This window comes from Symphalangus syndactylus, chromosome 17 (assembly GCF_028878055.3).
Source record: "Symphalangus syndactylus isolate Jambi chromosome 17, NHGRI_mSymSyn1-v2.1_pri, whole genome shotgun sequence".
Taxonomy (NCBI): domain Eukaryota; kingdom Metazoa; phylum Chordata; class Mammalia; order Primates; family Hylobatidae; genus Symphalangus; species Symphalangus syndactylus.
The window spans coordinates 84,962,235-84,984,816 of NC_072439.2; the positions used below are offsets into that span (position 1 = coordinate 84,962,235).

The following is a 22,582-nucleotide window of genomic DNA, read 5'->3' on the forward strand; positions in this document are numbered from 1 at the left end:
ACAGCCTGGCGCAGTGGCTCACGCCTGTGATCCCAGCACTCTGGGAGGCAGAGGCGGATGGATCACCAGAGTTCAGGAGTTCAAGACCAGCCTGGTCAACATGGTGAAACCCTGTCTCCTCTACTAAAAATACAAAAATTATCTGGGTGTGGTATAAGCCTGTAATCCCAGCTACTCAGAAGGCTGAGGCAGGAGAATCACTCGCACCCAGGATGTGGAGGTTGCAGTGATCCCTGATGGTGCTGTTGCACTCCAGCCTGAGCAACAAGAGTGAAACTCTATCTCAAAAAAAAAAAAAAAAAAAAGCAATGCTATATGATTGATCACACACTGTACTTTCTAGCCTGAAGGGGTCTGATAAAATCAACTTGTCTCCTCAAGGGACAGTACCAAACTAGGGGCTCAGCACTGACCTCTGCTGGCACGTCAGACATTTAACAGTGGTAGCAGCTAGAGCAGTCTTGAAGACATGGAGCCCTCACTGCTAGGGCTGAGCACTGCTGGGTTCAATTCTGCTACCAAGGCTTCTCCATTTCCGAGCCCGTGGTGCAGGCACTGGGGTGCCTAAGAGGAAGTGGACTAACTGGACTTCTGCTATGCACCTTCTTTAGTGGGCATGAAAGCACAGTTCAAAGACTCTCACATTTTGAGTTAACCCCCACAGGCCTGTGTGCCCCTTCTCCAGTCAGGTCATGTTGTCATTTGATCCTAGTTATTGTTCTGAAAGGGTTCAGGAAGGGAGGTGGGGCAGATCTTGAGAAGGGCAAACATCGCCTTGTATCCCTCATCTGAGGCTTCTGCATAGTCTTGGGGGACTGGGAACAGTCTTAAGTGAATCTCACCTTCTTCCCCTCCCCCAGCCAGGCCCTAGCCCTACTGGTGGGAGGAATCCTATCTCTTTGTCCTCATGCCAGGAGACCAGCAGGCAAAGAGAGCAGTTACCATACTGGAAGGAGAAATGGGTCCTGGTCATCAGGAGGAGGTGCTCCTCAAGGGACAGTACCTGAGGGAGACACTTCCACTACGGAACACAGCAAGAATCCTACTTAACTAAATCTACAGCTGCCGCCTGCTACTACAGTTGGTCCTTGGCTGTACTTTGTAGTACAAGGCGGAGTAGGCCACTGCTGCCAGCCCAGGAGGTCAAGGGCATTTACCCAGACATCCTCATTCCCAGCTTTTGGGTCCCTTATCTTCCCTCTCAGGATCTGACTTTTCCTGCTCAGCTACTGGCATTAGGAGTCCAAAATGACCAGATGGCAGACTCACCTAGGCTGAGAATTCTTCCTTCTCTCAAATTCTGCCACTTTTACCCGCCCAGTCTGCCTCTGCTGTAGGAGATGAGAGGCTAAATGTTGGCAGGGAGGCCCCCTGATTCTGATCCTGTGTTTTAAACTGATATTTAGTCTGACCCTGTTACTTTCTCTCTTCAGTGCATCAATGGGAGGCTCTTAGCAACAGCCTCCCAACTCTACCTTCCTGATAGATAATGTTTTCCTCAAAGCTCTCAAATGCTAGAGACATTGCACCAGCTGGCGTGTCCCCATCCACCTGTATCTAATCCCAGGTCACCACAGGTGAAGGTCTGAGCAATTGAACTGCTACAGCAGGCCAGGCACCAGGACTGTCAACACTTCACTTAACACCAATAATGAGGTCCTCGTGGCCATTTGGCCTGCAGCGAGCCAACACCAGAATCCCATCCATTCTGGGACCCCTCCTGCTACTAACAGTCTTCAGTCAGCTTCCCCAGAAGCAGACCATGCAAGTGTGTTATTGACAAACGGCTTTCAGATGAAACCTGGAAGACAGTGAGGGCCAAAGCTAGGGCAGGGAAGAAGCCAGCCAGGCACAGACGTGGGCTTAGCAGAAGTCTAGCATCAGCCTGACCCCCTGGGCAGTAACCTGAGCATGGATGGCACCACAGGTTACCATCTTGAGACAGAAGGACTGGCTTCTGTACCCTGAATCAGTAAGCCATTGGTGGGCCATAAGCCACCCTTAGGGGAGGACATAACCTCACAGGCATTTCCTGGCTGGACAGTCCTGGGCAGCTGAGGGCAACTGTCTGAAGGGCACAACTGTGAGCCATTGTCAGCTAACCTCACAGCAGCAGAGACATGGGGCCAACAGCCTATAAAGAGGGTCTGGGCAGGCTGTCAATACTCTCTACTGTAATACTGTATATGTGGTTTATTTAAAAAACTTTTTTAGAAGACTTTATTTATTTATTTTATTTTATTTTACTTATTTTTTTGAGAAAGATTTTCGCCCTTGTTGCCCAGGCCGGAGTGCAATGGCACGATCTTGACTCACCGCAACCTCTGCCTCCCGGGTTCAAGCGATTCTCCTGCCTCAGCCTCCTAAGTAGCTGGGATTACAGGCATGTGCCATCATGCCCAGCTAATTTTTTGTATTTTTAGTTTCATCCTGTTGGCCAGGCTGGTCTTCAACTCCTGACCTCAGGTGATCCCCCAACCTCGGCCTCCCAAAGTGCTGGGATTACAGGTGTGAACCACTGCACCCGGCTGACTTTATTTTTTTAGAACAGTTTTAGGTTCACAGAAAAACTGAGAGGAAGGTACAAAGATTTCCCATGTATCCCCTGTGCTCACACATGCATGGCCTCCCTGACTATCACCATCCCCCACCAGAGAGGCACATTTGTTGCAATGGATGAACCTGTACACTGAATATATTATATTCACCCAAAGTCCCTAGCTCACATCATGGTTCACTCTGGCTGTTGTACATTCCTTGGGTTTGGACACATTTATAATGACAGGTACAGTAGTCCACCTTTATCCTCAGGGGCTACTTCCAAGATCCCCAGTGGATGCCCGAAACTGCAGAGAGTGCCGAACTTGACTGCCATTGGGGGAGCATGTTTCTATTCGCCTTCCACCACCACCGGTTTAACGCCTTTTTCATCTTAGTACCGCTGCCGTAACTTTGGCAGTTTGAGATGCGACAGCAAAAGGAGTACAAATTTCTTTCTCCTTCTTCACAATGTCATGGACAGATGATTCCTTCTTACCATAGATCTTAGCAACCTCGGCGTGTGATTTTTCTCTTTCTTGTTAAATCAAGAACTTTCACCTTTTCACTTAAAGGAAACATTTGACGGCTTCTCTTTGGCATATCTGAATTTCCAGCATCACGACTGTGCTTTGGGGCCATTGTTTATTTATTTATTTATTTTATTTTTTTGAGACGGAGTCTTGCTCTGTCGCCCAGCCTGGAGTGCAGTGGCGCGATCTCTGCTCACTGCAAGCTCTGCCTCCCGGGTTCACGCCATTCTCCTGCCTCAGCCTCCCGAGTAGCTGGGACTAGAGGCGCCCACCACCAAGCCCGGCTAATTTTTTTTTTTTTTGTATTTTTAGTAGAGACAGGGTTTCACCGTGTTAGCCAGGATGATCTCGATCTCCTGACCTCGTGATCCGCCCACCTCGGCCTCCCAAAGTGCTGGGATTACAGGCGTGAGTATTTTATTTATTTATTTATTTTTTCAGACAGAGTCTCACTCTGTCGGCCAGGCTGGAGTGCAGTGGCACCATCTCGCTCACTGCAACCTCCGCCTCCCAGGTTCAAGCAATTCTCTGCCTCAAACTCCTGAGTAGCTAGAATTACAGGTGCACACCAGCATGCCCGGCTAATTTTTGTATTTTTAGTAGAGACGAGGTTTCACCATCTTGGCCAGGCTGGTCTTGAACTCCTGACCTCAGGTGATCCACCCTCCTCGGCCTCCCAAAGTGCTGGGATTATAGGCATGAGCCACCGCGCCTGGCCTGGGGCCATTATTAAGTAAAATAAGAGTCACTTGAACACAAGCACTGTGATCCTAACAGTCGATTTAATCACCAAGACGCCTATAAGTGACTAAGGCTGGTGGGGTGGGGAGCACAGACAGCAGGGACACCCTGGACAAGGGGATAATTCGTGTCCCAAGCACAGCGTGTCACAGCGGAAGGCGCCAGATTTCATCGCACTACTCAGAATGGTGTATCATTTAAAACTCACTGATTATTTCTGCAATTTTCCATTTGATATTTGGACAGCAGTTGACTAAGAGTAACTAAAACCTGGAAAGTGAAACCGTGGATAAAGGGGTGCTCCTGTACTTCTCAATGTGAGACATTTGTCCTTCATGTTAATTCTGGCCCCATTAGTTCTACACAAATGAATAGCAGGAAATCGATTTTAAACCACATGGTGGTAAAATGCTTTCTTTTTTATCCCTCATTTAACTAAAGAAGGGCTGGGCCCTAGGTGATGTCTTCCTTAGCATCTAAGCAGCTGGTATCACCCCACTGCTTCTGTGCTCCACTCTCCCATGGGACCCTCCCTACCTTTAATCCCTCCTGTGCTGGAGGCTGGGTCTTCCTTGCTAGTGGTAGCTCTTTCCATATTTTCAATCCATGGTCCGCATCCTGCTCCATTGCCTTTGCTTTAGAGAAATAAACATGAATATTGAGTCACTGGAAGGAATGACACACACATCCCTCCCCCACCAGCTGGAGTAACGCTGGCCCACCTAGTGTATCTCTGGTCTAGGTCTCAGGACCTGCTGCTCCTCCCTTAGCTGTAGTTGAAGACCTGCCTCAGCTCAGTAGGTGATATGCAGTAAGGAAATGTCCAAAGGGCACTTCTTGTTGGATTACACAGCAAACATCTAATTGGCTGCAAATCTTTTTTTTTTCTTTTCTTTTTTTTTTGAGACCTGTTGCCCAGGCTGGAGTGCAGTGGCGTGATCTTGGTTCACCGCAAGCTCTGCCACCCGGGTTGACGCCATTCTCCTGCCTTAGCCTCCCAAGTAGCTGGGACTACATGCGTGTGCCACCACGCCCAGCTAATTTTTGTATTTTTAGTACAGACGAGGTTTCACCATGTTGGCCAGGATGGTCTCGATCTCTTGACCTTGTGATCCGCCCGCCTTGGCCTCCCAAAGTGCTGGGATTACATGGCTACAAATCTTAAAGGGGGGAGAGGTGAGGAGGAATAATCCCCTTTGTCTTCTCAAAAATGTTTTCACTTGCTCACTACAGCTCCCTCCTTCCTCTTTACTGACCCAAAATGCCAACTATTATAGTAACTCTTTTGGGTTAGATGAGTCCAGTGAATAAACACCTACTAAGCATTGGAGGTCCAAGAGGAATAAGATATGCCTGAGCTAAACCTCATCACCCCCGGCCTTGCTTGCAGAGTGGTTTGCTGGCCTCATCTGATTATTCAATGAGTGCTTTCACTTGTTTATTCACTAAATATTTACTGAGCACCTACAAAAGTGCCTGGCCCTGGTAGATGAGGCCTGAGGGAAGCTAAAACTAATAAGACAACCTCCATGCCCTAGAGGAATTCATGGTCTCGTAGGGAGAAAATGTAAACACATCATAAAATTATAGCATATTAAATGCTGAAATAGAGTACTCCGTAAGAGTGTGGGGGCAGAGAGGAGGGGGAGAAACAACTGCTTTCTAGAGCCCTTCACCTTTTCCACTTCTCTCATCTTTTTGGGTTAGGGTCTAGCGGGGGTTCCATGAGGATCGGGCTAAATGAGCTTAGAAAAACTAAGCAGACTCCTGTATCAGAACTGGATCACAGTAGACAGGTGTTTTCAACAAACATATTGAGTATCCCTGAGTGCTTTGGACAGAAAGAGGAATTATAGACGAAGATTGTAAGTCGCAGTAATAGATGAGGCAAGGAGCACCAGTGAGGACTCAACCCTGAAAGAAGTGTGAGCACATCTTCCTCCAGACAAGCGGGAATAAAGAAAGGAAGATGATCAGGAGAGTTCTGAGTAGAGAGGGGGAAGCCAGTATCAGAGGGTGCGTTTGCCCACTCAGTAAAGTAGGAGGCAGGGCAGCCTTGTGAAAATAGGAATGGAATAGAAAGCTCAAGAAAACAGCCAAAAGCAAGGGCAATTAGGGGAAGTTTCGAACTGGCAGATCTACCTCAACTGGCAATACAGCAAGCATGCACCAGAAAAGATATCCTAGCTAGCAGTGGGGTTGGGAACTGATTTAATATCCTAGGCTAGCAGTGGGGTTGGGAACTGAGTTATTATTTAATTTTTTATATTTATTTATATATTTATGTACTTACTTATTTATTTTTGAGATAGGCTCTCACTCTGTCACAGAGGCTAGAGTGCAGTGATGTGATCTAGGCTCACTGCAGCTTTGACCTCCTGGGCTCAAGTGATCCTCCCACCTCAGCCTCCTGAGTAGCTGGGACTACAAGCGCGCTACCACCCTAGGCTAATTTTTGTATTTTTTTTTTTTGTTAGAGACAGGGTTTCACCATGTTGCCCAGGCTGGTCTCAAACTCCTGGGCTCAAGTGATCCATCTGCTTTGGCCTCCCAAAGTGCTGAGATTACAGGCGTGAACCACTGCTGCCAGCCAATATTTTTTAAAAATTGGAAATCCCTTGTAATAAGCCAAGTGTTGGGGGAAGAAAAGCAATAAAAGCAGTGACATGGACTCAATATGAAACATCCGAAGCATTTGACATGTCTTTAAAATAAAAAAATCAGTACTCACCTCGTGCTCATTTCAAACTGTGGATTTCCTTGGTCTAAAATTTTAAAAAACAAAAAACAGCACTCTCAAATTTAAGCTAATTTGAATTGACTTTACATATTGATTTTAAAATACACATATATGCATAGAGAGAATACTATAAAAATATATAAAGGTGTGTAGGTCTTGATCGTATTTTCCCAGGAATTCAGAAAACGCTGCTACAGTCCCTGGGCTCACCTGGTCCTGGCATCCTCCCCCACGTCTCTAGTCCATCCTGCTGAGTTTCCTGTATGCATTGGTTCTGGGTCTATCCAAGTTTCTACAGTTAGCTCCATTAATACTGAATTAAGGAATAAACAGTGCTCAAATGCTCCTTTTTTCCATGTGAGCCCAAATTATGTGACTTGATGAGGGAAAAAATAATGAGTCCCTGGGAGAGCGATAAGAATCACATTCTTTACTAAAGTGTTGTCCCAGGTATGAGAATAACACCAGATCTCAACCTCCAGAGGCCCCCCACTGCCTCCCACAGCATGAAAGCCAAATTCCTCGGCCCGATATTTGAAGCCATCTCAATCTTTTTCCTTCCAACCTATCCCTCACTCTCCCAGGCTAGGCTTAGATCATCACTGAATGTGCTCACTTTGAGGCAGCTCTGTGATTTTCAAGGTTCCTGGGCCCACCTTTTACTACCGATGTGACTGCCACGTGTTGCCCAGTTGCTAGGATGGGACCGTGGCCTTGATTTCTGCCAGGACTGGGGCTTTGCCTTGTATCCCACCCACAGCATTGCCTGCCCCTGCACTCTTCTGGGTGGGGCCTGATCTTTCCCCGCAGTCTCCCTTCACCTCTAGATCACAGGCAGTCATGCCACAGCTGAGGAGCTTGTCCCAAACCTCAGTGCCTGCCTCCCTCCTCGGCTTCTTGTGCTGCTGTGTCTTACCCATCAGTGACACTCTTCTCTTCCCTGCCCAAGCCCTAGCTGACTCCATAACACCTGGGTACAATGTCCTCTTCTGTCTGGTTATCTCCGAGAGGACCTCTCTCTACATCCCTCATTGGCTCCCAGTGTCCTTCCTCTCATCCATGGCCCTAAGGTCACTGTATTCTTTGGCCAGTGTATAGGGTTATTATGCTTAACAATCCACAAAGGTTGAAAGGTGTAGGATGGTGTAAAAATGAATCTAGGTGATAATGTTTATATGTCAGAGCTTTGTAAAATGCTCGGCAGGCATAAGGTACTGACAGTCCTGATATTCCTGATCTTGGAATCTGATATTCCCGATCTTGGAACCTGGGACACCATCTTCTCAACATTGCCCGGATACCCTCAAGGGTATCCAGACAGCCTGAGTCTGCATTCTGTTCCTGGTTCAGCCCAGGGCCCTGGTTCCCACTCACTCACCATCCACTGTGGGCCCTCTCTGAATTCTTAGAGCCCTTGCCATTTACATCACTCACAGAGACATTTCATCAGACCCTACTTGGTGCACCAGGCTCAGGAAACTCAGTTCTGCTGTGGATAAGTTATGCAAAATTGACCCTCTGCTTGCACATCTGTAAAAGGAAGGGGCTGGCACAACACCTCTGGGCCTTTCAGTTCAGTAGTGTTTTTCTTTTTATCCAAACCACATTCTGGGGCCTGGTTTTGCTTCTTATCTAGATTTTTGCATTCCTGTCACAACCTATAAAGCACAGTGCAGGCCTTAAGGAGAGCTTGAGAAATCTCTTTCCAAATTGTCAACTGAATAAGTGTCATATCTTCATAACAAACTTGTCTTTTTCTGCAGGGCCAGGAAGGCAGCAGAGGAGTCAGTTAAAATTTAAATTTTAGATTAAGCTTAATATTGTTAAGAAGTCCATTCTCACCAAATTGGTCTAGAGATTTTACATAATCCTAATCAAAATCTCAATAAGGTTTTTTGAGAAGCTGACAAGTAGATTCTGAAATATATATAGAAGTATAAAGGACACAGAATAATCAAAACAACTTTAAAAAGGAAGAACAAAATTATAGGACTCTAACTACCTCATTTTAAGACTTATTAGAAAGCAGCAGTAACCAAGATAGTGAGGGACTGATGTCAAGGTAGACAAATAGATCAATGGAAAAGAATCAGGCACCCAGAAATAGATGCACTTACATAAATCATCAATTGGAGAAAGAATAGTGTTTTTAACAACTGGCAATGGAAAAACTAGAACATCAGTATGCAAAGGACTGAACTTTGATCCATACCTCACACCATATACAAATCAAAAACAGAAACAAACAAACAAATACTCAAAATGGATCAGAGACCTAAATGTAAAACTATAAAACTTCTAGAAGAAAACATAGGGAGAAAATCTTTATGGCTTTTGGATAATGATTTCTTAGGTAGGACACCAAAAGCATGATACATACAGTTTTTTAAATTAAATATTATAAGAATTAAAGTCTTTTGCTCTTCAAAAGTTACTCTTAAGAGAAAAAGATGCCACACACTAAAAGAAAATATTTACAAAGCATTAAAAGGACATGTATCTAGGATATACATAAAAACTCTCAAAAGTCAATAATAAGAAAACAATGAGCAAAAGATTTGAACAGACACTTCGCCAAAGAAGAGATAAAGACGGCAAAAAGCACGTAAAGAGATGCTCAACCATTAGTTACTAGGGAAAAGCAAATTAAAACCTAATGACATACCACTATGCCCCTATTAGAAATCTGAAAATTTAAAAGACTGACAATACCAAGTATTGGTGAGGACATGGCACAAGTGGAACTCTCATACATTACTATGGGAATGGAAGATAGTATAATCACTTCGGAAAGTAGTTAGAAAATTCCTAAAAATTTAAACATACACCTACCATATGGCCTAACCATTACACTCTTAGGTATTTACCCAAGAGAAATGAAAACACATGTCCACACAAAGACTTGTACTTGCATGTTCATAGCAGCATTATTCAAAATAGCCCCAAAGCAGAAACAAATGGGATGTTCATTAACAAGTAAATGGATAAAGAAAACGGGGTCTAGCCAAACAATGAAATACTACTCAGCAACAACCAAAATATGTACTATTGTTTACAAAATGCAACATAGATGAATCTCAGAATAATTATGCAGAGGAGAGAAGCCAGACCAAAAAAAAAGTACATACTGTATTATCTCTTATGAAATTCTAGAAAATGCAAACTAACCTATAGTGACAGAAAGGAGATTGGTGGTCACCTGGGGTAGGTAAGGGAGGGTCGGGAGAAAGAGAATGCAAAGGGGTGTGAACAAACCTCTGGGAGTGATAGGCATTTTCATTATCCTTACTGTGGTGATGCCTTACAGATGTATACAGATGTCAAAACTTATCAAATCGTACACTTTAAATATGTGTGGTTTATTGTGTCATTATACCTCAGTAAAGGAGTTTTAAAAATTATAGTAAACGGTCTCTACCTAGTAACCTTAATAAGCTAAAATGTATGTCCCCAGGACTAATCCTAGCTATACTATAGTTCTGGGGTGGAACCCAGAAATCTGTATTTGTAGCAAGCCCTTCAAATAATTTGAATGCAGGTGGTCCTTAAACCACCCTTTGAGAAACACTGACCTAGTGAGTAAGGATTTCTAAACAAGCTTGTGACGAGAATGTTGTTTCTGCAGGAAACAAGTGATTTTTTCTACTAGAGTTGCCACATCATTCCGTGTTAAGCCTCTAGGACACTCCTACTCAATTACCATAACATATATTTAACACAATATTAATAGTTCTAGAACAAAAGTAAATCATATTTTTTTCCCATCTTATCTTTATACAAAGTAAAATCAATGACATAATATTGTTACTAGTTCCTGGCAGTTACCTACAGTTTAAATCAAGAAGTTATGTTGCTTGGTTTTTGTGACAGAAAACTGATGTAGTGGCTTTCCAGTTACACTACTTGGTTTATCTTTTCCCTTATCTTATGATGCACACCAGCCTTGCACATTCCTGAGCAGCTGATGATCACAGAAGACCTAGAAAAAGTGTGAGCCAGTTGCATTCCTGCTATCTCTAAAGAAAAAAGTTATCTTTTCATTTTTACATGATTTTTCTTACCCAAAATGCAAACCACTGCCGGTATAAATGATGGAAGATAGACTTTTCCACATGAGCCTGCCATTTCTTCACCCTAGTAACATTACCTGAGGGGAACATCAGAACTCAATTGATAAAGCTTGCTGTGGATTTTCCCACCAAATATCCCTGCTGTTGTGAGAATTGTTTCAAAACGACAACAACAACAACAACGACAACAACAAAAACAAAGTGAAAGGATAAAGCCTACTTAAAGATGATTTTTAATTGTTGAAAGGAGTACAGTGTGTGACATCAGTGAAAATGGTGGAGAAAAAACCCGTCCCCAAATTCTCTTATTTGTGAAAGCGTGGAAAAAACTGGCCAAAAATGGTTAGAAAATTTCAGAACACTGAAAATTTTTTTTCCTTTTTTTAAATTATACTTTAAGTTCTAGGGTACATGTGCACAACGTGCAGGTTTGTTACATATTATACATGTTCCATGTTGGTGTGCTGCACCCATTAACTCATCATTTGCATTAGGTATATCTCCTAATACTATCCCTTCCCCCTCCCCCTATCCCACCACAGGCTCCGGTGTGTGATGTTCCCCACCCTGTGTCCAAGTGTTCTCATTGTCCAGTTCCCACCTGTCAGTGAGAACATGTGGTGTTTGGTTTTCTGTCCTTGCGATAGTTTGCTCAGGATGGTTTCCAGCTTCACCATGTCCCTACAAAGGACATGAACTCATCCTTTTTTATGGCTGCATAGTATTCCATGGTGTATATGTGCCACATTTTTTTAATCCAGTCTATCACTGATGGACATTTGGGTTGGTTCCAAGTTTTTGCTATTGTGAATAGTGCTGCAATAAACATACATGTGCATGTATCTTTATAGCAGCATGATTTTTAATCCTTTGGGTATATACCCAGTAATGGGATGGCTGGGTCAAATGGTATTTCTAGTTCTAGATCCTTGAGGAATCACCACACTGTCTTCCACAATGGTTGAACTAGTTTACAGTCCCACCAACAGTGTAAAAGTGTTCCTATTTCTCCATATCCTCTCCAGCACCTGTTGTTTCCTGACTTTTTAATGATTGCCTTTCTAACTGGTGTGAGATGGTATCTCATCGTGGTTTTGATTTGCATTTCTCTGATGGCCAGTGATGATGAGCATTTTTTCATGTGTCTGTTGACTGCATAAATGTCTTCTTTTGAGAAGTGTCTGTTCATATCTTTTGCCCACTTTTTGATGGGGTTGATTTTTTCTTGTAAATTTGTTTAAGTTTTTTGTAGATTCTGGATATTAGCCCTTTGTCAGATGGGTAGATTGTAAAAATTTTCTCCCATTCTGTAAGTTGCCTGTTCACTCTGATGGTAGTTTCTTTTGCTGTGCGGAAGCTCTTTCGTTTAATTAGATCCCACTTGTCAATTTTGGATTTTGTTGCCATTGCTTTTGGTGTTTTAGTTATAAAGTCCTTTCCCATGCCTATGGCCTGAATGGTATTGCCTAGGTTTTCTTCTAGGGTTTTTATGGTTTTAGGTCTAACATGTAAGTCTTTAATCCATCTTGAATTAATTTTTGTTTAAGGTGTAAGGAAGGGATCCAGTTTCAGCTTTCTACATATGGCTAGCCAGTTTTCCCAGCACCATTTATTAAATAGGGAATCCTTTCCCTATTTCTTGTTTTTGTCAGGTTTGTCAAAGATCAGATGGTTGTAGATGTGTGGTATTATTTCTGAGGGCTCTGTTCTGTTCCATTGGTCTATGTCTCTGTTTTGGTACCAGTACCATGCTGTTTTGATTACTGTAGCCTTGTAGTATAGTTTGAAGTCAGGTAGGGTGATGCCTCCAGCTTTGTTCTTTTGGCTTAGGATTATCTTGGCAATGCAGGCTCTTTTTTGGTTCCATATGAACTTTAAAGTAGTTTTTTCCAATTCTCTGAAGAAAGTCATTGGTAGCTTGATGGGGATGGCATTGAATCTATAAATTACCTTGGGCAGTATGGCCATTTTCACGATATTGATTCTTCCTATCCATGAGCATGGAATGTTCTTCCATTTGTTTGTGTCCTCTTTTATTTTGTTGAGCAGTGGTTTGTAGTTCTCCTTGAAGAGGTCCTTCACATCCCTTGTAAGTTGGATTCCTAGGTATTTTATTCTCTTTGAAGCAATTGTGAATGGGAGTTCACTCATGATTTGGCTCTCTGTTTGTCTGTTATTGGTGTATAGGAATGCTTGTAATTTTTGAACATTGATTTTGTATACTGAGACTTTGCTGAAGTTGCTTATCAGCTTAAGGAGATTTGGGGCTGAGACGACGGGGTTTTCTAAATATACAATCATGTCATCTGCAAACAGGGACAATTTGACTTCCTCTTTTCCTAATTGAATACCCCTTATTTCTTTCTCCTGCCTGATTGCCCTGGCCAGAACTTCCAACACTATGTTGAGTAGGAGTGGTGAGAGAGGGCGTCCCTGTCTTGTGCCAGTTTTCAAAGGTAATGCTTCCAGTTTTTGCCCATTCAGTATGATATTGGCTGTGGGTTTGTCATAAATAGTTCTTATTATTTTGAGATACGTCCCATCAATACCTAATTTATTGAGAGCTTTTAGCATGAAGGGCTGTTGAATTTTGTTGAAGGCCTTTTCTGCATCTATTGAGATAATCATGTGGTTTTTGTCTTTGGAGAACACTGGAAATTAAACGATGGCTTGCAGCAATCTGGAGAGCATTTATTCAAGGAAAATGGCTGTGTCTCAGTATGAACAATGAGCTTTTTAACTTGCCCTATTTCTATCCTCCCCTTCCTTGGTGGTAGCCTTATTAATGAACAGCCTGCAATGACAGTGAAAATCAGCAGTCTGGCAGCCATGGGAGGGGCAGAACAGGAATGGGGGAACTATGGAGCCTCATTCCTAGAGAATTATCATTATTTGATCTGTCCAGGGGTTTCTAGGAATACCTGACCTGCAAGGCTGTCTTTATGAGGCCTGACTCAGAACTTGCCCAACGTGAAAAGTCTTTTCCCCAAAGGCCTTTGTAGAAAATGATTACAGGCAATTGTTTAACTTCTTGGTTGCTCAAGGTATTGGCTAATAGTGGGGCAAACATGGGCTAATCAGAAGGTTTAAAAGGAAATGCTTGGGAATAAGATGCTCATAGAGGGTTGTAAAGGCTCCAAAATATTTGTGAGACTCTAGAAGACCATGCACACATTTCCTGTGAACATGTTCAGGGCAGATCTGTGAAGGCCCCATGATCTTACCTCTGGCTGATCTTGATGATCTGCACAAACAGAAAGTGAAGGCTAGGCTAGAACTGTCAAGTGCCAGGCTGAGTGTGAAGGTGTGCCCTAATGTGCACACAGAGCCCCTTGGCAAAGACTAGAAGACTTACCGTTTTCAGGTGTTTAAAGAAATCTCTGTCACGTTATTAGTATTTAGATCACTAAGCTAACTGAGCAGAGGCTTCAATGGCTGCACATAAATACAGACTTCACAGAATTAGTTTAGAAAAGTCACTAAAACAAACAACAACAAACAGCAACAACAACAAACAGTAGAGGTGGGAAGGTCCAATTTCCAGAGTTGCTACATTATGTTATTTAAAATGTCCAATTTTAACAGAAAATTATGAGTCATGTAAAAAAATAAGAAAATGCAGTCCATATCCAGGAAAAAAGAAAAACCAGTCAATACAAACTGTTCCTAGGCCAGGTGCGGTGGCTCACACCTGTAATCCCAGCACTTTGGGAGGCCAAGGCAGGTGGATCACCAGAGGTCAGGAGTTCGAGACCAGCCTGACCAACATGTTGAAACCCCATCTCTACTAAAAGAAAAATACAAATTTAGCCAGGCATGGTGGCATGCACCTGTAATCCCAGCTACTCAGGAGGCTGAGGCAGAAGAATTGGTTGAACCTGGGAGGCGGAGGTTGCAGTGAGCCGAGATCGTGCCACTGCACACCAGCCTGGGCTACAGAGCAAGACTCTGTCTCAAAAAAGAAAAAAAAAGAAAAAAAAAAACTGTTCCTGAGGAAGCCAAGATACTGACCTTACTAGACCAATACTTTAAATTAACTATTTTTACATGTTGAAGAAGTTAAAGGAAATCATATATAAATACTAAAGGAAAGTACAAGAACAAATCCTCATTAAATAGAGAATATAAAGATTTGTTTTAAAGGACCAAACAGAAATTCTAGATTTCAAAAGTATAATAATTGAATGAGAAATTCACTAGAGTGGCTCAATAGCAGATCTGAGCAGGCAGAAGAAAGAATTAAAGAACTTAGAAATAAGTCAATTGAAACTAACCAGTCAGAGGAAGAGAAAGAAAGCGGAACGAAGGAAAAATGAATAGAGCCTCAGAGACTGTGAGATACCTTCAAGCACGCTAATGATGCATAATGGCAGTCTCAGAAGGAGAGAGGGGTAAATGGGCGAAATTAATACTTAAAGAAACAATGGCTGAGCATTTCCCAAATTTGATGAAAAACATTAATCTGTATCTTCAAGAAAGTCTATAAACTCCACGAAATACAAATTCAAAGAGATCAAGATCCACACCTAGAGATAACATAATCAAACGGTCAACGAAGACAATGAAATTATCTTGAAAGCAGCAAGCACATAGAAGGACTCTTCAATAAGATTAACAGCTGATTTCTATCAGAAATCACAGAGTCGAGAAGGCAATGGGATGACATATTCAAAGTGCTTAAAGAAAAAGAGCGTCAGCAAAGAATTCTATACCTAAAGCCAATTTATTTTCAACAAAGATGCCAAGACCATTCAAAGTGGAGAAAGAATAGTCTTTTCAATTGGTGGTTCTAGGACAACGGATATCCACATGTAAAAAAATGAACTTGGGTCCCTAATTCACATCATATACAAAAATTAACTTGGAATGAATCAAAGACCTAACTGTAAGAGTTAAAACTATAAACTCTTTGCAAAGAACACTATCAAGAGGGTAAAAAGACAATGCACAGTATGGGAAAAAATACTTGGAAATAATATATCTGATCAAAGTCCAGTATCCAGAATATATAAATAACTCTTAACAATTCAACCATAAAATGACAAGCCAATTAAAAAACATTCAAAGGAGTTAATAGACATTTCTACAAAGAAGATATACCAACAGCCAATATGCATGTTAAAAGATGCTCAACATCACTAGCCATGAGGGAAACGTAAATCAAAATCACAATGAGATACTAGTACATGCCCACTAGGATGGCAATGACAACAACAACAATAATGTTATTATAATGAACAATACAAGTGTTAGTAAGGAAATGGAGAAAATTGAACCCAACTGTTATATTGCTGGTGTGAATGTGAAATGGTGGTATTGTTTTGAAAGATGATTTGGAAGTTCTTCAGAAAGTTAACAAAAGTTACCATATGGTCTGGCAATTCCACATATATACACCCAAGAAAATTGACAATAAAGATTCACACAAAAATCTTTACACAAATATCTATAGCAGCTTTACTTACAGTATCCAAAAAAGGGAAAAAACCCAACTCTTCATCAACTAATGAATGGATAAACAAAGATGGTATATTCATACAATGGACTGTTATTCAGCCACAAAAAGGTATGAAGTACTGAGAGATGCTACAACATAAATGAAACTTAAAAAATATGCAAAGTGAAAGAAGCTAGACAGAAAGGACCATATATGTAATGTGTAGAAGAAAATCCAATAGAGACAGGAAATACATTAGTGATTGCCAGGGGCTGGGTAAAGGTGAGAGATGGAGAATGATTGCTAATTGGTACAGAACTTTTTTGTTGGGAGAGAGTTATGAAAATATTTTGGAAGTAGAATTAGAATTAGGCTGTTAAATACCTTAAAACAAAAAATAGCTGGGCGCGGTGGCCCATGCCTGTAATCCCAGCACTTTGGGAGGCTGAGGCAGGCAGATCATGAGGTCAGGAGATCAAGACCATCCTGCCCAACATGGTGAAACCCCGTCTCTACTAAAAACACAAAAATTAGCCAGGCATGGTGGCACGCCTGTAGTCCCAGCTATTCGGGAGGCTGAGGCAGGAGAATCACTTGAACCCAGGAGGCGGAGGTTGCAGTGAGCCGAGATGGGTGCCACTGCACTCCAGCCTGGGCGACAAGAGCAAAAACTCCATCTCAAAACAAAACAAAACAAAAAACAAAAGTAAGAAGTAAAAAAATAGAATTAGACTGGGGATGGTTATTGAGCCTTCTGAATAGTCTAAAACCCACTGAATTGTATATTTTAAGACAGTGAATTTGATGATATGTTAATTATATCTTGATGTTTTAAAAAAGTAGTACAGTGTCTAAAAGGTAGTATTGGCCATTTGAATCTCTGTTAACATTTTCTTGGGTGGCCGTCAGATTTTTGATTAAGAAGTTGACCTTGGCAATGGCAATTAGGTGGTGGGGGGAACACAACCAAAAGGGACAAACCAACACAACCACACACAATCACACAACCCCTCCACCTCCACCAGTGGAAAGCAAGCACAGGTGCTTCCAGGGACTGTGAAAATGTGGCCATAGTTGTTTTGCCAGCAAACCATTTTCTTTCACAATATCCCCAGTTTGCACATCCCCTACTGAGCTGAAATCAGTATAACTCTACAGATGAAAGTCAGCAGGGGTAACCTACCTTTAATATTATTTTGTTGTTCCATCAATAATTTACTTATTTCTGAAAACCAACAGTCTCTGATTTCTTTTGAAGCTGCCTGCAATCACATATAAGAAAACACTATGAGTATAAGACTACCCTGAGTATTAATTGCAGAGTTTTTATTCTCCCAGTGACCGTTAGACTAATGAGATAGAAAACACTTGTCAAGTCATGGGAACACAATAAGGACAGAGTAGATGAGACCCATGGGGAAGGCATGAGCTTTACCTGCAGGATGTATTTCTCAAGTCCATTTCGATTGGCAATCTCAAACTTTCTATGGCTCCCCCTTCCAAGCTGGCGAATTGAAAGTGTCATCAACTATTATAAAGAGGGAAGAGAAATGTTCTGTACCATCGTTTTCTGATTTTAAAATAGTCCCTGTCAATCACTCTAATCCTTTCTATCCTTGACAGCTCTCTTCTTTCATCTTCCTTTCAAGTTTTTGTTTCCTCTCTTAATGACTCCAAGACAGCATAAAACACAATCTGGTACCGTGTCTTCTGTCTCGTCTGTTTCAGAAGGTAACACAGGCTGTTAACTTTCCACTGTATCTTTCTGCAAGAGGCGCTGCAGCCCTCAACCTTTCAGTGAAGAGATCATTTCTCCTTCAACACCTATTTTACAACTTTCTACATAATAGTAACTGAATAAGGATCCATTCAGAAACATAAATAACAAGGCCAGGTGCGGTGGCTCACGCCCCTGTAATCAGTCCTGTAATTCCAGCACTTTGGGAGGCCTAGGTGGGCGGATCACCTAAGGTCAGGAGTTCGAGACCAGCCTGACCAACATGGTGAAACCCTGTCTCTACTAAAAATACAAAATTAGCTGGGCATACTGGCGCGTGCCTGTAATCCCAGCTACTTGGGAGGCTGAGGCAGGAGAATTGCTTGAACCCGGGAGGTGGAGGTTGCAGTGAGCCAAGATCATGTCATTGCACTCCAACCTGGGCAACAAGAGCAAAACTCTGTCTCAAAAGAAAGAAAGAGAGAGAGAGAAAGAAAGAAAGAGAAAGAAAGAAAGGGAGAGAGAGAGAAAGAAAGAAAACAAAGGCTACTATGAACAAATTAACAGCTTTAATCACAAGAGCATAAATGTGTATGTGTGTGGCTCCTGTATGTGTGTGTGTGTGTTTCATAGCCTGATAGCTAACTGGCTACGAAACAGTTTCTAAACAGGCCAGAAAACAATGCTTGGTGTGGGCCTGGGTCTCTTAGACCCCAAGGTCAGGACAATGCCTGCACTTAGGCACAAAGATGCACTGTTGAGAAGGGCAAGTCTAAGATGAAATCCAGCCCATGTTCTCATCACTAAGTCTTTCAACTCTCTTTTACCTCTTTGCCTGGAGGAAAGAGGGTACTTTTACTAATTAGTTTGTCCAGACTGGCTACCATATAGTCTTTTTTCTCTAGTACAAAGGCACTCCTATGCCAGCCCTGGCCCATAAGCTCTGACCCTGGAGTCAGACAGACTCGAGTATGGATTCTAGCCCTGTGGTGTGGTATTTGGCAAGTTAACTTCACCTCTCTACACTGCAGCTTCCTCATCTGTAAAATAAGGAAATCGTCTCTCTCTTTTCTGCATAGGGTGACTCCCAGATGCAACAGGACTCCCTTTACCTTCATGGCCTTCTTGAAGCTGTAATGAGGAGACAATCCCTGGTCCCCAGGCTCCATTCGTATCTTACAGAACACTATTCCCCTTTCAAATAGGTAGATTTGCCTCTGGCTGGGTTTAAATCGAATCAAATCCTTCATTTTATAACGATCCTTGTGAATTGTCCAGACGCTGAAAGGGCCGTGCAGCAACAGCTTGCCTAGTTTTCCAATATCGTCCTTTTGGAAACACACATACAGGAAAAGAAGCTGTAAAATTACTTGACAGAGAAAGAAGCCTTTGTGGCCTGTTTTCGAATTTTATAAAGCATGCTTCTTTGAGGTTTACAATTCTAGAAGTGCTATTCAGGCTGATCTGTCACTAAATCAAAACTACAATTTTGTGAGCTTCACTGAGCGTGGCGCCGTTTAGTTCTATAAGGAAATCAATTCAGCTATGAAAGGTAATGCTATACGTAAAGAATGTTAGAAATGCTTGAGCTAGAGATATGGGGACTGTGATATTCTTGACTCAATTAATTTTAACTAGCAGAATTCAATTTCCTCTGCGCTATGTTTGATACATGACAGTCTCCTTCAAAGGGACAAGAAATTAACATTTCAATTATGTCCAGTAGAGATAGAATTTTGGCTGCATTATGGACCCATGAGCATCTGTGTGTTCCATCTGCATCCTAACTTCTGCGTCAGGTATATGAGGACCTGAGAACATGAAGCTTGTTCTGAAAAGAGAAAGTTTAGTATGATCTAATCTTCATAACATTGTAATGGAAATAGTAACTGCATTCAACTCTGAGTTTTTCAGAGTGAGTCAACAGTGCCAAGATAATACCAAATGACAGATTTTTAAGAAGTCTGTTTGACTCTAGGCATACACTGTGATGCCTCTGTCCACCAGCAAGGCTGCCTTTGTCATATGTCTGGTTGAAAGTTCAAATGAGATGACCCTGACTTCTCTGAGCTCTCTTCAAAAGATAGTGGACTAAGATGAGCTGGGAGTGAGGCATTTTATCTGGTATTTTTCAAAACTTCAATTGCTTAAAGCAGATAAGAATTCATTTCCCTGAATAAAAACACCAAAAGGAACAAATTATTTGAAGGGGACCAAGACAAAGAAATCTCCCTAAGTGACCTCTAGCTGAGATCAATCCCTATGATTTCTGAGTTAATACCGGAAATATGTACTTCATTCATAATTGATTGGACATTTTTATAATTTATTGTTTATATGTTGGGCAAACTCTAGGTATCTTTTTTAAAAAAGAATTGACTTTACTTCTGAAACATTAAAAGAAAAACTTCAAGAGCAATAGACTCTAGTCATTTCTATGGTGTCTATGGCATTATTTTCTATGTTAATTTTCTATTTTCTTCTTTGGAAAATTTACATATGTAGACTGTGGTGAATAAAACCCTCAAACTCCCAGCCACGAGGCCTTCTTTCCTAAAAGCCAACGCTCCTGTTCTGTGTTAACAGTTCACCACATTCCAAAACAGAAGGGTAGATAGGTCCGTGAGGACCCTGGAGAATTTTTTCACTCTATCTGCATCCATCAAGGACCCACGCAAATGGAATCACTACAGACCTTAGTGAGTGCTTTTTCCTTTAAATCCATTCAATTCATACTCAATATCAACATAAATAGTGCAGGAAATATGTTTTAGTAAAGGCAACTGGTAGAAGTAGATATTTAATATTTGCTGCATAAATAAATGTTATCAGCACAGGTTGAGCATCCATAATTTAAAAAATCTGAAATCCCCCAAAATCTGGAACTTTCTGAGAACCAGTATGACACTGGAGGTGAAAAATTCCATACCTGACCACATGTGATGGGTGGCAGTCAAAACACAGTCAAAATTTTGCTTCATGCGCAAAATTATTTTTTATTTATTTATTTTTTTGAGACGGAGTCTTGCTCTGTTGCCCAGGCTGCAGTGCAGTGGCACGACCTTGGCTCACTGCAACCTCTGTCTCCTGAGTTCAAGGGACTCTCCTACCTCAGCCTCCCGAGTAGCTGGGATTACAGGCATGCATCACCATGCCCGGCTAGTTTTTGTATTTTTAGTAGAGCCAGGGTTTCAGCATGTTGGCCAGGCTGGTCTCAAATTCCTGACCTCTGGTGATCTGCCCGTCTCGGCCTGGGATTACAGGCATGAGCCACTGCTCCCGGCCTTCATGCACAAAATTATTTAAGACATGTAAAATTACCTTCAGTGTGTGTGTATAAGGTGTACATGAAACATAAATGAATTTCATGTTCAGACTTGGGTTCCATCCCCAACACAACTCAGTATGTATGCAAATATTCCCATCCTCCCCTAAAAAAAAAAAAAAGTCCAAAACACTTTCGGTCTCAAGCATTTTGGCTAAGGGATATTCCAACTTGTAGTTTCTGTCTTACAATGTATTCACTCTCTACCTCATTTTAAACATTTGACGCATCTTACAGAAATATATACAGTATAGACAGATAGAAAATAACCGAGGGAATTAAGGTGAAGAAAAAATAAAGAAGTTGGGAGCTTGGTGCCTGCCTGTAGTGGCGACTATTTGGGAGGCTGAGGCAGGAGGATCACCTGAGTCCAGGAGTTTGAGGTCAGCCTGGGCAACATAGGGAGATCCCCATACCTAAATATAAAGATAATAAATCAGATGAACTGTTCCAGAAGGTGTAGAAGATAAAAGAAAAGATGAAGAGGTTATACGTAAAATGCATATAATAAAGACATTTAAACTTGCTGTAGACTTGGCTCTGACTTTCTAATAGCAATACAGAGGGAAACATGGTGAGTGATATGATTTATTATGTCTGAAGACATACACAAACCAGTTGTTCAGGAAAAGCACAGCTACTCCTACTAAGACATAAGAAACATTTCTCCCAATGATACATTGTCACTGAGCAACATCCTCAACCACGCCCTGTGATAGAAAGAGGAACATGTTTTAGGTTAAGCTGCTCGTAAGAACACATTTGGTCAGTGTGGAGGCTCAGCTGTCAAAGTAATTCTAGAAGAGGCTAGGATGATGGGGGAAGGGGGAATAAGTCGAGGTGTACACTCTCTAATGACTTGTAGAAGATGGGGTGATGTGAGTTAAGGCATCTGCAAGGCTGTTGTAGAGGAAACAGCCCCAACCAGAAATGCTGAAGAGGCAGCCTCAGGCAGTAAGGTTTGTGCTTTATTACCTCTGAACTTTCCTTATCACCCCATCCACAGCCATGCTGCTGCACCTTCATAGCCAAGTAATCAGGGGATGTGAATCCAGAGAGGTACCAGCAGCTGATCATAGGGCCCCCAGCATAAAAACAATGTGCCAGCGGTGGGCGGTGGCAATGTGATCTCTCCCTGAACTGAAGAAAACAGGAGGAGGTGGTGACCAGCAGGAGATGGGGCTGTGAGATGCTTTAGGGGAAAGCAGGCAGTGGAATAAACGAGAAGGAAACAACTATGAAGAAGGTGAGTCATTAGAAATTATGAGGAAGAGGAAGAAACTGACGGAAGGGAAAAAAACAGTCAGTAGGTGGTAAAAGGAGGGGCGAGCAGGCATGTGGGTGCACTTGACACATACAGGCAGGGCACACAGGTAAGAACCCCGGCTCCCTCCCCAGGCCCAGGCCCCAGAGCTGCTATGGACCCTGAGTTTGCTCAGTTCCCATCTCCATGAGCCTGGCTTTGCCATCGTGACTTCTTG

The 22,582-nt window shown here is 42.2% G+C and overlaps 1 protein-coding gene across 4 annotated transcripts in view; it reads right to left on the minus strand.

Moving 5' to 3' along the window:
• Nucleotides 1-22,582, minus strand: part of MCF2L2 (MCF.2 cell line derived transforming sequence-like 2) — a 246,513-nt gene that overhangs the window by 12,666 nt on the left and 211,265 nt on the right. For all 4 annotated transcript variants that reach the window (XM_063621731.1, XM_063621732.1, XM_063621733.1 and 1 more), the window contains 5 exons: nucleotides 18,889-19,104; nucleotides 17,495-17,587; nucleotides 17,243-17,321; nucleotides 6,544-6,577; nucleotides 4,350-4,447 (listed from right to left, as the gene is read on the minus strand). In XM_063621731.1, coding sequence (XP_063477801.1) covers nucleotides 4,350-4,447; nucleotides 6,544-6,577; nucleotides 17,243-17,321; nucleotides 17,495-17,587; nucleotides 18,889-19,104 — 520 coding nt within the window. The remainder of the gene's footprint in view (nucleotides 1-4,349; nucleotides 4,448-6,543; nucleotides 6,578-17,242; nucleotides 17,322-17,494; nucleotides 17,588-18,888; nucleotides 19,105-22,582) is intronic.